Here is a 15602-nt window from a genome sequence, read left to right on the forward strand (position 1 = left end):
GTCTGGGGGTGTGGCTTGGGCTATTTAAATCGCCCACGGTCAAGCACTCGCCCTCTTTTGCTTCCTGCTTGTGCAGTTCTCCCACCCTCCCTCCCTAAGGTCAGGCTCCTTATCCCTTGACCTTACTATGGATCTTGGTTGGTCGCCTGTTGAAGGGGCCTGGTAGGAATTTTTTCCACTTGGCAAATTGGCACCAGCCATTTGGTTTTTCACCTACCTCGTAGCAAATCGTCACAAATTTGTAAGGTTTGGCGGTTAGGGATTGGAGTATTTGGTTGGAAGTGATGGGAGGTAGTGGCCATCACCTACCCCTCCTAATTCAAGGGTATTCCGTTAAAGGAATCTGAGGGGTGTGGTCCCTGTCCAAACCCCAGATTGGAGGCTTGGGCCATGGCACGACCCCTAGCAGTGACCCTGGCGGAGTTCCTAGTTGGAGGTTAACCCTTCTGAGACTCCCTGCAGACGGGCAGGAGTCAGATATAGTCGGTTTGCTTCCAGTGCCTAAGCCAATACCACTCATTCTGTAACCAATAAAGTTGTGGCCTTTTTTAGCCCATTAACCTAAAATACTGATTTCATTCTTACATCTTGGGATGGTTTGGGACCTCGCCATGCAAACCCAGTTTCTGCAAAATAGATCCAGGGAATGCTAAAGAACCCCGATGGCAAAATGTGATATTTGCCTTCTCTTTGCAAGCACCGGGTGTCCTCCTTTTCTTTCTTTTTAAAAAGGTGTAGCTTAAGGAACTGCAGTGGAGAAAAAAGCAGAACAGCAACACATTGTTGAACCTACTTGCAGACTTGTTCTATATGATTCAGAGCCAAACCTTTTGCCTTCCAAAATGTTAGGAAATATGAGCTAAAACACCTAAATAAATAAATAAATAAATAAATAAATAAATGCTTTAAAGTAATTTATGGAACAAAATATCCATTGGCTTCAAGCAGAACTCTTAATACAAAGGCTAGATTGAGCACAGAATAATCCATTTCATAAAATCAGTTTAGGTGAAGCCCAACTTCATGCCAACAGACACAGCAGAATTTCCCTTCCTCTGAACCCTGCTCCTCACCCCCTCACCCCCGTCCCCCCCCCCATCTGCTCTGGAGGGTCCTTCAACCCCCACAATAGTTTTTAAGAGCACGCAGGGAGCTGTAGGAGAGAATGTAGGGGAATCTGCTGCCCAGGGGGAAGTTACAATTGGATGTTACCCTCTGTCAGCACAAAGAAACCCACCAACTCTCGGAAGCAGTTATATACCTGCCAAACTTCAACGGAGTGTTGGCAGTGGGGAATAACTTTTTTAAAAAAACAAACTGCTGTTTTCAGGATTTCTAGACCAAATGACGACTTAGGAATAGACAATGAACTCCATTTCTTATCCATTCATATGAGGAATCAGATTTCTGTTGCATGCTTCTTCTTCTTCTTTTCTTAACATGCTGAGATGTTCGAAAGGATACTATAGATTGTGAGTTAGCTGTGAAGAGCCGTTCAATATATATATATCTAAATTCCATCTCAGTATTATCCGAGTTTCTTTTCAATATTACCTACGCTGTTTTTGTATTACTATTGCTCCTCCAAATATCCTTGTCTGTAGACAAAGTTATTGCATTCACTATATCCCCACTGCTGGGGCCTCTGCTGAGCAAATCTGCGTCCTGCGCCCGCATTCACTCAGACTTCCCCACCAGCACGAGACTTCTCTCAGAACTGTCTCCTCGCTCTAGGAGGGCAGGACATGCTTCGAAAGATGCTTCCAATTCCCTAAAGTTATGCTCCCCACACGACAATGTCCCCTTTCTTACTGTCAGTCCTATTTTCCCTCCAATGCTATTGACGGTGTATTTTTAAATAGAACACATCAAGGGTCCATGAAAAAAGGTAGAAATACCCCAAACCCAAATAATTCTTTACATTCATGTTCTACTTAACTTTGAAATTTCTAGCTATAGAATGTACTGTTAGCAGGAGGCTATTTAATCAAACATGGTGATTTCAAAACACTGGTCATAAATGATAAAATTTGTTCCAGCGAATTAGTACACATTTCAGAAGTCATGTTTCCTCTTCTGCATTTCCACCTTGCACTTTCTCGAGGGAACAGATAAGTTTATTTCCAGCCATCCAGTGAAATAGATTTTGATTAGAATTTGCTGAGCCGTTTGGCTACATCAGCATAAGCTATTTCAATTTCTTTGTCCGCAGCACAAGTGTTGATGAATTCATCCCGAGCATAAGCATTTTTCAGGTATCGCCAAAGTCCCGTCATTTCTGCTGGAAACTCATAGTTTCGATATTTCTTTGTTACAATCTAGAATGAAGACCCCCCCCCCCAAAAAAAACCTGCTGTTAATACTTGAATATTATTAATAAGTTTTGTAACATATGGACAAAACTGCCCCCCCCCCCGCTGTCCAAGATCTTGTGAGATCGGGAGATCTTGGATGGCCCTACAAGATAAACTAGTCATGGGAGACTTTAACCAATATCTGTTGGAACGCAAACTCTGCCAAGAATGAAAGGTCCAACAAATTCCTCCATTGTCTTGCTGACAATTTCATTTCCCAGAAGGTGGAAGAAGCATCAAGGGGATCATTTAGTTTGGACCTGGTCCTCACAAACAGAAGAACTAATTGGAGAAGTCCACTCCCCTTGCCCGGAGGGCGGTGTTACAGGAGGGCACCCGGGACCTCCCAGTGACCCGCCAGGAGGGTGGAGGGATGCTGCCTGCGTCACTGTGACTCCCGGTCGTGCCACGCCCCCCAGCTGACCAATTGGCACAGCTGGGGGGGTGACCACTTGCCGTTTAAACTGCGGCATGGCCGGGGTGTGTGTCCTTTCACCTCCTTGCCGGATTTCCCAGGCCACCCACCTTCTTTTTATGCGTTGCTATGACATCAACTTTGCTATGGACTAAGGTTGGCTGCCATGTTGTTGGGGCCAGGTAGGAATTTTTCCACTTGGCAAATTGGCACCAGCCAACCTACCTCGTAGCAATTGTCACAACTTTGTGAGGTAAGCCTTTGTGATGGGAGGGGAGGTTGTAACCTCTGCCTGCCCCTCCTCAATAAGGGCATCCTGTTAAAAGGATCCATGGGCGAGGGCCATGCCACGACCCATTGGGGACGCCCCGATTTGACATATGTCTACCCTTAGTGTGACTCCTTGCAGATGGACAGGAGTCAGGATATAGCCTGGTCTTACCCAATGCCTAAGTCAAATTGCTCACATCTGTAACCAATAAAGTTGTGCCCTATTTTAGCCCATTAACCTAAATTATCCATGTATATAAGGGAACTGTGGGACCCGGGGCCTTGCCATGCAAGTGGAAGTACTGGGAAACCTGGGAGGAAGTGATCATGTCCTCCTGGGTTTCATGATACAGAGGCAGGAGAAAAGAATTTAAGAAGGCCAATTTCAAAAAGCTGAAGGAGCTACTGGGTGAGATCCCATGGTCAGAAATACTCAAGGAGAAGGGAGTCCAAGATGGATGGGAGTTTCTTAAAGGAGAAATATTGAAGGCCCAAATGCAGATAATTCCAACAAGAAAGAAAAGTGGGAGGCATCTAAAGATACCAGTGTGGATGCATAAGGAGCTTATAGATGAGCTTAGATTTAAGAAGGGTGTATATATGAAATGGAAGAAAGGGGAAACCACAAAGGAGGAGTATACACAAGAAGCCAACAGTTGCGGTGGGGAGCTCAGGTGGGCCAAAGCTCAAAACAAGGTCCCACTTGCAAGAGAGATATTTTTTAAAGCTTTCTTTGTCTATGCTCAAAGCAAGAGGAAGAACAAGCAAGTTCCATCATACGAGGAAGCTGCCAAAATATTGGTTGAATGAGGAAATTGTTAGGTGGATTTGGAATTGAGGGGATGCTCATCAAATTTGCAGACAACACAAACCTAGGAGAAGCAACTAATGCCGCAGAATCAGGATTCAAAATGACCTTAATAGGTTGCAGAACCAGGCCCAAATTAAAAAACGGAATTTCAGTGGGGACAAATGTCAGGTTGTGCACTTAGGTATGAAGAACTAGATGCACAAATATAAGGCTTAATGTGGCTTACAGCTGGCTTACTAGCAGTACATGTGAAAAGGATCTAGGGGTCTTGGTGGACCACAAGCTTAACATGAGTCAACAGTGTGATGCACCAAAAGAAAAGAAAAAAAAGGGGGGGGGGGAGCTAATGCTATTCTAGGCTGCATCTACAGAAGTCTAGTGTCCAGATCAAGGGAAGTCATAGTGCCACTTTATTCTGCTGCGGCTAGACCACACCACACCTGGAATGCTATGTCCAGTTCTCGGCACCACAATTTAAGAAGAAGAAGAAGAAGAAGAGTTTGGATTTGATATCCCGCCTTTCACTCCCTTTAAGGAGTCTCAAAGCGGCTAACATTCTCCTTTCCCTTCCTCCCCCACAACAAACACTCTGTGAGGTGAGTGGGGCTGAGAGACTTCAGAGAAGTGTGACTGGCCCAAGGTCACCCAGCAGCTGCAGGTGGAGGAGCGGAGACGCGAACCCGGTTCCCCAGATTACGAGACTACCGCTCTTAACCACTACACCACACTGGCTCTCTGGATAAGAAGGATACTGACAAGCTGAAACAAGGGCGATCAAGATGGTCAAGGGTCTGGAAACCAAGACTTCTGAGGGAGCTGGGTATGTTTAGACTGCGTGCCATGTTGATTCAGTTAGAAGTGCCCTTTTGGTTTTTATGTTGCTGGCATCAAAATGTTGACCTGACCCCGAGTCCCAGAAGTGTATTGGGTTTCTACTGATCCTGCTGATCGAAAAGATACTGCAGAGTAGTAAGACACTGAAAGCTAAGTGTGGTCAGAGCACCAAGGAACTGCTGACCATCCTTTGCTAAGCTGATTGCTTGTTAATTATCAAGAGCGATCAGCTGATATTCCTTAATGGGCTCAATGGTGAAGATATTTTCTCAAGGGGAAATCTTCCTGCAGGGTGCAGTCTGCCTGTGTAGGCAGAAGTCATGGAGGCTGCTTACTGAATTTGAGCAGCATCAGCTGTGAACTTAGCATGTCTGGAGGTGGCTTGGAGGTCCCCACCTGTGAATCTTGGGCAGGGAACCTGGGGATCTCATGCAGGTTTAGGAGTTATGCTGCCAGCTTGAGCAATCTGCCATGTTTGCAGTGTGCTCTGCTGGGACTTTTGTAAATAAGACAAGTCAGCAAAGGCTGCAGTGATCTCCCTCTCATCCAAAGGTTTATGTAGTGCTCCTTCTCCTAGGCTTCTCACTGCTCAGGGAAATGCAAAGCATGTAAAACCCTGAGAGGAATGGTGGCAAATAGGTGCCTGTTCTGAAGACAAATTCTTTTCACCTTGACAACATGAAGTTTGGGCAGAAGGTTGCAGTCGGCAAGAGTTAGCTCATCCCCATCCAAGAACTTGCGTTTCGACACTTTCTCCACCTCTGTGCTACTTGCATCTATCTCTTCAGGTAAAGGATTTCTCAGATAGTCATCCAGTTTCTTCAAAGCCTTCGTTAAGCCTCTCTCCAGGCCTGTGTCAAGAAACAAATAAAGAGAAGAGTAAATAAAACAGAATTTCCAATAAAGTTCACAGCCATATACAGAAAACTTTGGACCTAGTCTGCTGGCAAAGCTTGTGATAGTTGTGTGTCTGGCCTATGTACTGTTGGGGTGATGTATCCTAGTCTTCACTAATAAAGACTGACTGTGGGACAGACAAAAGAAAAGGAAAGTCCAAAATCCTATCTTCTACACCCCACCCTGGAAACCTTAGAGCATTTTTGGGATACTTGGGGCTATTTCATTGAGCTTCTGGTCTCCTACAGAGCAATCCCAAGCCTGCTGTTGGCTTGGCACTTCATCATGGCACTGTTATTTTTGGACATTCCCCAAAATGCAGAATGAATCTCATCTCTCTGCTCCAGCCATTCTCTCTCCTTCTAAAACTTTGCAATTATAAAAATCTCTGTGCCACTTTAAAAAAATAAAAAAAGTATTGAAAACTTAGTTCAGTATCTTTGCCTTCACAACATTCAAACAATTCGAAGAGGGGTCTGTGATGCCAAACGGCCCGGCCTTGCATGACCAGGATCTTAGAATATATCAGACGAGTAATCTGACAACAAAATCAAATGCTATGAAAGAGTCATGGGGAGTCAACAACAGACAAACGGGGGCTAAGGTTTAATACTATGCACATTTACCTAGGAATAAATCCCCTTAAACACAATAGGTCTTACTTCTGAGTAATTGCAATTAGGATTTTGCTGCACAGTGTATATTCAGTAGATTTTGATGATGATGATGATTTATCAAATTTAAATTCCCCCCTCTCACAAACACATTTTAAAGGCTGCAGAATATTAATCAGCCAAAGACATGGTTGAGGAGGAACTTTTTTGCCTAAATATGTAAAATGAAGGTGCCAGGTGCATCTCCCTGGGGAGAGCATTCCACAAATGGGGAACCACTACAGAAAAGGCCCCGTTCTCCTGTTGCCACCTTCCGGACTTCACATGGAGGCGGCACACAAAGGAGGGCCTCAGAGGATGATTGTGGTTTATATGGGAGAGGCGGTCCTTGAGGCATTGCAGTTCTGAGCCATTTAAGGCTTTATAGGTCAAAACCAGCACTTTGAATTGGACCTGGGAACTAACTGGCAGCCACTGCAGTCAGGCCAGGATCGGTGTCATGTGTTCCTGGTGAGCAACCTGGCTGCCGAATTCTGCACCAGCTGAAGTTTCCGAAGTGTCTCCAGAGGCAGCCCTGTGTATAACGCATTGCAGTTACAACTGAACCTTTAGTTGACTAACAGACAAAAGCTGTGATCAAGCTTTACAAACACAGAGAATCTCTATTGTTTTTTGGGGGGGATCCAAGCTATAAATGACAGATCTTACCTATACTAAAAAAAAACCCAAGAGACTGTTATTTTTTACCTTATAAAAACTTCCCCCAAAGCCAGGGGGCCAGAGTGAGGCAGAGTGCTAAATTGTCCAGGGGGAGAGGGCTGAGCCCCCCTCAAATGATCAGGCAAACCCCACAAAGTCCTGATGTTGTAAGTCAAAGCTAAAAATGTGAAGTTCATCTTTTTAAAAATTGTTTATAAAATGCCACATAATTCTCTATTCCGTGCTCTCGTCAAAGCAAGCACACATTGAGCAAGATTCCAGGAGCATTTGAGAAATGAAGATGCTGTGAACTATATTATTCACAAAATGATATATTTGTAAAACCCGTTTTCATAATAATAAAAGTGGTTGGCACCACTTTCCACAGGTAATCTCCTTTCCACATAAACATAGATCATAGTAAAATTAAGCAAAATTACACAAACAGAAATATGTTATCTGTTATATGGCTGGAATTACTGTGATGAAACACACATTGAAGTTTTCAAAAACAATTATGGAATCTTATGAAAGAACATCAAAATTTCAAAAGTGAACAAGCTGCAAAGTGAGATGGGCTGAATAATTCACAGAAAATGAACCAAGTGAGACAGCATCACAGATTATATCACTAGTCAAGGCTGATTGATAAATGAGAGGGAGGGAGGGATGGGGCTGACTGCAACCTTAGCTGTATGGCAAGAGAAGGGGAGACAAAGTGGAGACTGAGAATGAAGATCTCAATGAACAGTGCAGTTCCCATACAGTGCAAATCCCTTTTAATTTAAACTTATAACTTCCCCCTCTTAAATACACTTACGGAGTCTTTTGTATATTGAAGAACCGACAGTAATACTTAAGGTTAAAGCACCAGGATAAGTTAATAAGATTATATATACCAATAAATGTTTTATTGTCTCGCACAGGTAGATCTTATAGGCATATTACCTGCCTTAAATAAGCTGTCATTAGATCCTTATTCCCAAGCTGCCTATCATCACAACACTTCTCTTCTCTTTTCCATTTCTAAAATTTGAGAATATGTTGTTTCTGCTCAATGGCTCTACTTTTCCTACTTCCAAAGTTGCCCCTTTGCATTGGTTCTGCTGAAATCACTTTAATGAAAATGCCCAGCAACCCATTTCCTGCTACAACACATGATCTCTTACCATGTTCTTCTTTTAGATTTAAATTGTAAATATTTATCCTTCAGGGCTGAGAGAGATGACAGGGAAGACCAGGGATGGGCAAGGGGGAGCATTTTGGGAAAATTGTGAATGAAACTCTGTATCCCAATGACCGGAAATGAATCATATATTGGTGGAATCAGGTTGAGGAATCAATCCATGTCACAATTGAATTCCATGGGATTCAATGACATCTCCTGGCCTTAACCTGTCAGGGAAGGTGCACAAGCACAAAGGGTGTGTGTGGGTGGGTGGGTGGGTGGGTGGGTGGGTGTGTGACAAAAACTTATTTCTTCAGGTCTTCAAAGGCATTAGGGTGAACCGGCTGGTCCAGTGCCCTATGAAAGTTCTCCCCCCAGGAGGTGGCATTGGGCTGTCAGCTTTGTCTTCCTGGAGGTGGTGGTGGGGAAGGGTCTTTTCCATGTCCTGCCCTCCTGGAACATCTCCCCCTCTGACTTGGGCAACTCTGCAAGGCTTGTGTTCAAGGCTGGCGATGAGTCATGCACAGGCCTTTTAAGGAACTATAACACACACCAGAACAAGGGCCCACTTATCATTTTTTAAAGCAGTGATATGAAGTGATTGAAGTATTGCCATTTCTCAGACAAAAGTGTTACTATCTCTAATTTAATAAACCCTAAATTTAATTTTTGCACTTGATATTCTACTGCCCGATTAATCTCCTTCGGCTGCATTTTTCTATGCAAGCCACACTGAAATGACAATATTGGCAGGGCAGCCCTGGAAATATGGAGAATTCCCTTTAATTTTTCGAACCTATTAACACCGATTGAATAAAAGGTTTTCCTTGCACGGTAAGCAAAGAATAATATTGTTTTACTGTCCCATTCAAAATCAAGTTATTTACTTAATTTAACTCAATTGGATTTTGGAAATCCTGGCTCAACCATCTATTTTTCAGTGGTGGTCGTCTTCAGATAGGCTTGCCTGCACTTGCCCATCTGCTTCCTATTTCCCATTTGAGGAGGTGGTGGAGAGGAAATGGAGAGCATGGCTTATATTCTGTCTCCTAGAAGAAGCATGGCCAGCACCTGCCTTCTTGGGAGCCTCTCTGATCTCCTGACGGTGCAAATTTCTCCACGCAAGTCTGACTCCTTCACCCTCACCTGTTCTCTGGCTCCACAATAGAGATGAAACCACCCAGCACTCAAGGTTTCTAAAGCTATGGGGCACACCTGCTCAGGCGTTGCATATAAAATCCAGAAGAGAAATACTGCCGGTGAGTAACTTTTTTCAAAATGTAAAGATTTCATAATTTTCACAATTTGGTGTGCCACTGAAGAGGCAGATAAAATTTGCTTTTGGAGATGAGTCTGGCCCCATGTCGCCAACTGGCCATTCCCATTTTAGAGAAACAGCAGTGTTTTTATGACGGCAACACTATTCCGGGAACTAGATACCAAGCCTCCAATTATATTAACTGTATCTTGCACAGCTATTCAGACATTTGCATAAGACAGATGCATATCCCCCCCCCCCCCGCAAATCATGCAGGATAGAGCAGTGCATCCCTGCCACTGAACCTTGGGCTACTTTAGGGGGGGGGGGCAGCAGCACCCAGGGCCCCACAGTCTGCCCAGGGACTCTCTCCCTTGCTTGCCTGCCCCCCCCCCCTAGTTTTGCCATAGCCTTTTGGGGGGAAGGGAAGGCTGGAGGACTTGTTAAAGGAAATTGGACATAAAAGGGGAACATTTATTAGAGAGAGAGAGAGAGAGAGAGAGAGAGAGAGGAATGGGATAAGAAAGGGACGTTGTTATGGGAGGAAGAAAGGCATGTAAAAGGACCAGGGAGGAGGAATGAAACAAACTGGCAGTGTGGGAGCAGTGGTGTAGAAATGTCCGATCTGGCTATGGTGAGGCAATACAACTTAATTGCATCTTATTTGGACTGTAACACACTCTGTGTGAATGTCTGAAGAATGTCCAGAAATTTCAGAATGCTGCCACCATTCAACTGCCTGGGACGGTCTTAGGACGCGCCTGACTCCAGCACGGCAGCCTTCCTACCCATCTGTTTCTAGGTACAATCCAAATAACTAGGTATAACCTACAAAGCCCCAAATGGCTTGAGAGCAGGTTCCCTGAAAGACCGCATTCCGTCCTATGAGCCCAATTTGAGGATCTTCAGGACTTCTCGGTGGCCAGAGCTCCTTGCCAGGGAGGCCTCTCTTTTTAGCCTGAAGTCCTTCCAGAAGCAGCCAAAGGTGTTTTTGTTCCGACGGGCCTTGAGCCTGATCCATTCTTTTATTTTCTATCCCACCCTTTCCTCTGGGCAGCGTGCACAACAGAGGCCTAGCCGTACAATTCATTTTATCTTCACAATAACCTTGTGAGGGAGGAGAGGGTGAGAGAGAATAACTGGCCCAAAGCTACTCATTGCCTTGAGGGTCTGGACCTCCATGTTAACCGTTTGATGGACAGGGCTGGATGGAAGCATCATGGACCAACAAGAATACCTTTCCAGGCAATGACCCAACAATTCTTGAGAACAGAAGCCACTTTTCAAACAAATGAGGGCGAGTTCTTCTGCCTCCGTTGTGTAACTCCTTACTAGTTATGAGGGAAAGTAGTTCATGCAGCCACATATGGGAATGGATGAAGCCTTCCTGACAACGCTCCAGAGCTCTCTTTTTTTCCTAAGGCAAGCAGACTTCCTTTCAGGCTGCAATATGAAGCCACCCCAAAATGACCTCTGTAAACCTGCAAGCTGCTTAATTGTCACGCGGAGGCATGTTTAACAAACTATGACCTGTGTACAAAATGAATCGTGACTGCTGCTACCTTTGGCCACTGATTGATGCCTTTTCTTTTTACTGCTCTTTTCCACCCACACAAGATTTATCCCATAACACACACAAATGAATTGGATGAAATATGCAATGAGTGAAAAGGGGAAACTGTACATAAATATTCAGTCTCACACAAACAATCTGAGATTTATTTTTCCTTAGAACACACACACACCACCTTTCTTGATCACTTCCAGATTCATAGAGTATTGCATGAGGTCTATTGCATTTTTCTGGTTTGTTCCCACTACTTTGGAACAGAAAATTAAGGTAAAATACAACAAAATCAAACCATTCCGCTTCATTAGGCAGTCGGATTTAAAGACCACATCTTAGTTAAACTTCACATAATCTGGACAAGTAATACCCTAATGCAAATTTCAACCCCCTTAGTTTTCTTTATGAATTCATCTTCAGCAAGTAAACTGCTCGTCTAGATATTGTTTTTGCCCTGGGGCAGGTTTTGTACCCTTGGCTAATCTTGCTTTGGATGGCAGCTTCAGGAGTCTCTGTGCTGAAGCCATGCAGATCTCGAGTGGAGACCATGAGAAGTCAGCTTGAGAAGTAAGTTGGCACCAGCACCCAGCAGAAAGCGCTTCCGTTACAGAGCACATGTGCACAGACACACCTTGATTTACTTGGGGGTTTCTTCCCCTCTTTCCACTCCTCAACCGAGTAATCCATACATGTAAATATAACTGAGATCTAAGACCCACCTAGTCCAGCACTCGCCTCAGAATGGTAACCAGGAAAAGTATACCTGGAGAGAGGCTCCTTGTGATCACTTTCAATGGTTATTTTAATTGTTATTGCTGTTGTAAGTTTTTTACCTTTTTTTTTTTTTTACTTTGTAAGTCACACTGAGCCTTTTGAGTATAGGGCAACATATAAATAAAGTTGTAATAATAAAATATAACAATTTCTCCTTACAAACTGCTCTGAAATTTATTTTCCTCCTTGCATGCAGGTAGAATTGAATCAAATAATTATAATTTTTAAACATTAAATCATCTGATATTTTTCTAGAAAAAGAGGTGCCAAAACTCACCATGAACCCTTGTTCTCTTATAATGACAATGGCACCCAACTGAGTTCCAGCTGGGGGGAAAAGCCCTTATTAAATATTTATCAAATTCTTAAAAGTTTCCATGTAGGTAATATAATTGTGGGTGAAATTACTGAGATCCTAAAATGTGCAGGGTGAAGCAATATCTGGGATACAATTTATAGACTTTTAGGACCAAATTGATGTAACGGTCCCATTTGCTGACCCACATTTGGCTGATAGTTTGGCTGACCCACATATAAAACAGGTGGGGGTACATTATTATACAGGGTAGCTAAAGCACATGCAGGTAGGGGAAGCTGAACCCTCCCACTACTATTTACCTGTCTGAAGCAGACACCCCCACCTGCCCTACCTCCATCCATTCCCCTAGTCTAGCTCACTTCCTCTACTGGCTCATCTGAAGCAGAAAAAGTACTCTGAGGAACAAATAGAAAAGCAATGACAAACCTAGACAGCATCTTAAAAAGCAGAGACATCACCTTGCCGACAAAGGTCCGTATAGTTCAAGCTCTGGTTTTCCCAGTAGCAATGTATGGAAGTGAGAGCTGGACCATAAAGAAGGCTGATTGCCAAAGAATTGATGCTTTTGAATTATGGTGCTGGAGGAGACTCTTGAGAGTCCCATGGACTGCAACAAGATCAAACCTCTCCATTCTTAAGGAAATCAGCCCTGAGTGCTCACTGGAAGGGCAGATCCTGAAGCTGAGACTCCACCTCATGAGAAGAGAAGACTCCCTGGAAAAGACCCTGATGTTGGGAAAGATGGAGGGCCCAAGGAGAAGGGGGCGAGAGAGGACGAGATGGTTGGACAGCGTTCTCGAAGCTACTAACATGAGTTTGACTAAACTGCGGGAGGCAGTGGAAGACAGGAGTGCCTGGTTTGCTCTGGTCCATGGTGTCACGAAGAGTCGGACACGACTAAACGACTAAACAACAACAAAACGATGAGTAGAAAAGGATTTTATACCCCACATTGAAGCACAGCCCCCTCATGGAGGCCCCACTTCAAACAAGCAGTGCCTTCCTGTGCTTGTACCGTGTTCGTGTGAGGACTGCCACTGGGCCAGAAACAGAGGGGAACAAGTGAGTAAAGCATCTCGTGCAAATCTTTGAATTTCTCTAGCAGCCACATTCTCAGGCCCAGCAAGTGCTGCTGCTTCTTTTCTGGAAAGAAACTGTGCTTAGTAGATAAGGCCCTTTATCTGCCTCCTTTAAAAATGTCTTTACACCACATACCGAGTGCTAATGCTGCAAGAGAAAAATCAAGACCTAAATGTAAAGCCACATTTTATAAATGAAAGATGATCATTACAGCATTCCAAATTAAGCTGCTGTGTGTTTACACAGACTGTGCAGTGCAATTTAAATGATCAAAGAGCAGCGGGAGATACCTCGAAAACCAGGCATCCCAAAGTAATTTCAGATTTTTACTAAACGTGTTAGGCCATGGCCACAGGAAAATGGAATATCTTCTAGTGTGCTTGGCCTGGACTACAGTGCCCCCTGGAGTTCTAGAGAACAATTAACAATTTGCAAAAAGAAGGTCCCATTGGTGTCATCTTCTTATATTCTATTCTATTTTACGCTTATGTACAAACTGATAAAGAATCCATTTCTCATAAAGGAAACTCCATATTTTAGCGGATGGCTTTGCTGTTGCTGCATTCCCCATGCCAGAAAACTACCACATTTGACACATGGGGAGCATCCTGTCACTGGGTTCATGTCACACGCTAGCTTACGATTTTTGATGACACATTACTAGACACATTTTGTGTACACACTGAAGAAGAATGCAACTGCAAAAAGAACAAAAGTCAAATGTATGTGCAAGGTCTTACACAGACTCAGCAGTTACCGGAATGTATTTCTTAATATTCCTCATGACGATACAAGATTCTCTTCTTTCATATCACTTACTTTTTTAACCACCACTGATATCTCTATAAATTGCTTTTGATTTGTACTGGAATAAAACAGAAAAAAGTACATGAGCGAGACCCAAAACCAAAACGCTCCATTGCCCCCTGGAGAGTCACGACCAGTTGGCCTTGACCATGCTGCGCTGGAGGGGGCACACATTCCATTCATCTACACACACATACAGTCAGGGCTTGACCCCCACGTCTGCTGACCCATGCTTTCTAGGTACAGGTCCAAGTGGTTTCCCTCTTGCCTGGCTCTTTTCTCAGGGAAAACCAGCTCTTCACCTCTTAATTGGAGCAAAGGGTAGTCCACAGAAAAGCCGAATGGCTGTTTGCTCCGACTGAACACCAAAGAACGGTTTTCTTCCAGCGGGAGAGCAGAGGGATGAGAGAAAATATGGATCAGCTCTCAGACCACAAACCAAAAGACAGGCACAAAAAGTATGGGATGGGCAGGCAGCACCATTGTACTTTAAAAGCTTAAATATATATATAAAGGTAAAGGTACCCCTGCCCGTATGGGCCAGTCTTGACAGACTCTGGGGTTGTGCGCTCATCTCACTCTACAGGCCGGGGGCCAGCGCTGTCCGGAGACACTTCCGGGTCACGTGGCCAGCGTGACAAGCTGCATCTGGCGAGCCAGCGCAGCACACGGAACGCCGTTTACCTTCCCGCTAGAAAGCGGTCCCTATTTATCTACTTGCACCCGAAGGTGCTTTCGAACTGCTAGGTTGGCAGGCGCTGGGACCAAGCAATGGGAGCTCACCCCGCCGCGGGGATTCGAACCGCCGACCTTTCGATCGGCAAGTCCTAGGCGCTGAGGCTTTTACCCACAGTGCCACCCGCGTCCCAAAATATATATATATCACAGTACATTTCTGGAAACTAGGCCTGCTATGTTTTCTTGCCTTTTTCTCTATGTCTTTTAACAGAAGCCTGAAACACAAATTAAGCAGATCTGCCATGGAGACAAGGCCAACACACCTACCATCCGTGGCACACCCAAAAAACCGTTTGGCTGCTTTGAGCATTTGGCAGGGATGGTGAAGAAGTCCCAATGGCCTGTGTACCTTTTCTAGTCCCTTTCCTTCCCAGGCAACAAAACCTTCTTCCTGTGCATGCGTGTAGCCAGCAACAGGGAGGGCTAGAAAGACACCCAAGAGGTCCTGTGGGACCTGCCCTTAGAAATGACATTCCTGAGCAGGTCCCACCAATACGGGTTACTTGGGATTGTGGCGTGTCCAGTTTTTCCTGCCTCCCAATTCAATTCTGTCCACTAGGAAGAAATGGCTTCACCTAAATACAGGCCCTGACTGACAAGCCAGTTGAAATGGTAAGGAAAGGGTGACTGAGGAAGGTTAGACCCACTTGAGCCAGATCCAGACTCAAAGCCGTCCAGACCCAAATCGAAATGGGGTGAAGATTTGTGAATGGCATCAATGGGGGGCGGGCGTGGGGAGCTCTGATTCTAAACTTTCTGCATTCAAAGTTTGCCCCATCATGACAGGCCGGTTTCCTCTGTTAATTTCTCCACATCGGCCTGTTTTCAAAATCCTAGAGGCAGGGCTAAGCTGACATCCCAACTGGAAACACTTGTTACCTCGGGTTACACACGCTTCAGGTTACAGACTCCGCTAACCCAGAATTAGAACTTTGCTTCAGGATGAGAACAGAAAATGCGTGGCAGCAGTGGGAGGCCCCATTAGGTAAAGTGGTGC

General features: G+C 44.6%; 1 protein-coding gene across 4 annotated transcripts in view; it reads right to left on the reverse strand.

The window, feature by feature from the left end:
- Nucleotides 1-901: 901 nt before the first annotated feature.
- Nucleotides 902-15602, reverse strand: part of CLIC5 (chloride intracellular channel 5) — a 64565-nt gene continuing 49864 nt past the window's right edge. For all 4 annotated transcript variants that reach the window (XM_028721861.2, XM_028721856.2, XM_028721857.2 and 1 more), the window contains 2 exons: nt 5354-5535; nt 902-2318 (listed from right to left, as the gene is read on the reverse strand). In XM_028721861.2, coding sequence (XP_028577694.1) covers nt 2151-2318; nt 5354-5535 — 350 coding nt within the window. In that variant the 3' untranslated portion in view covers nt 902-2150. The remainder of the gene's footprint in view (nt 2319-5353; nt 5536-15602) is intronic.

The sequence above is a fragment of the Podarcis muralis genome, chromosome 3 (genome assembly GCF_964188315.1).
Source record: "Podarcis muralis chromosome 3, rPodMur119.hap1.1, whole genome shotgun sequence".
In the NCBI taxonomy this organism is placed as follows: domain Eukaryota; kingdom Metazoa; phylum Chordata; class Lepidosauria; order Squamata; family Lacertidae; genus Podarcis; species Podarcis muralis.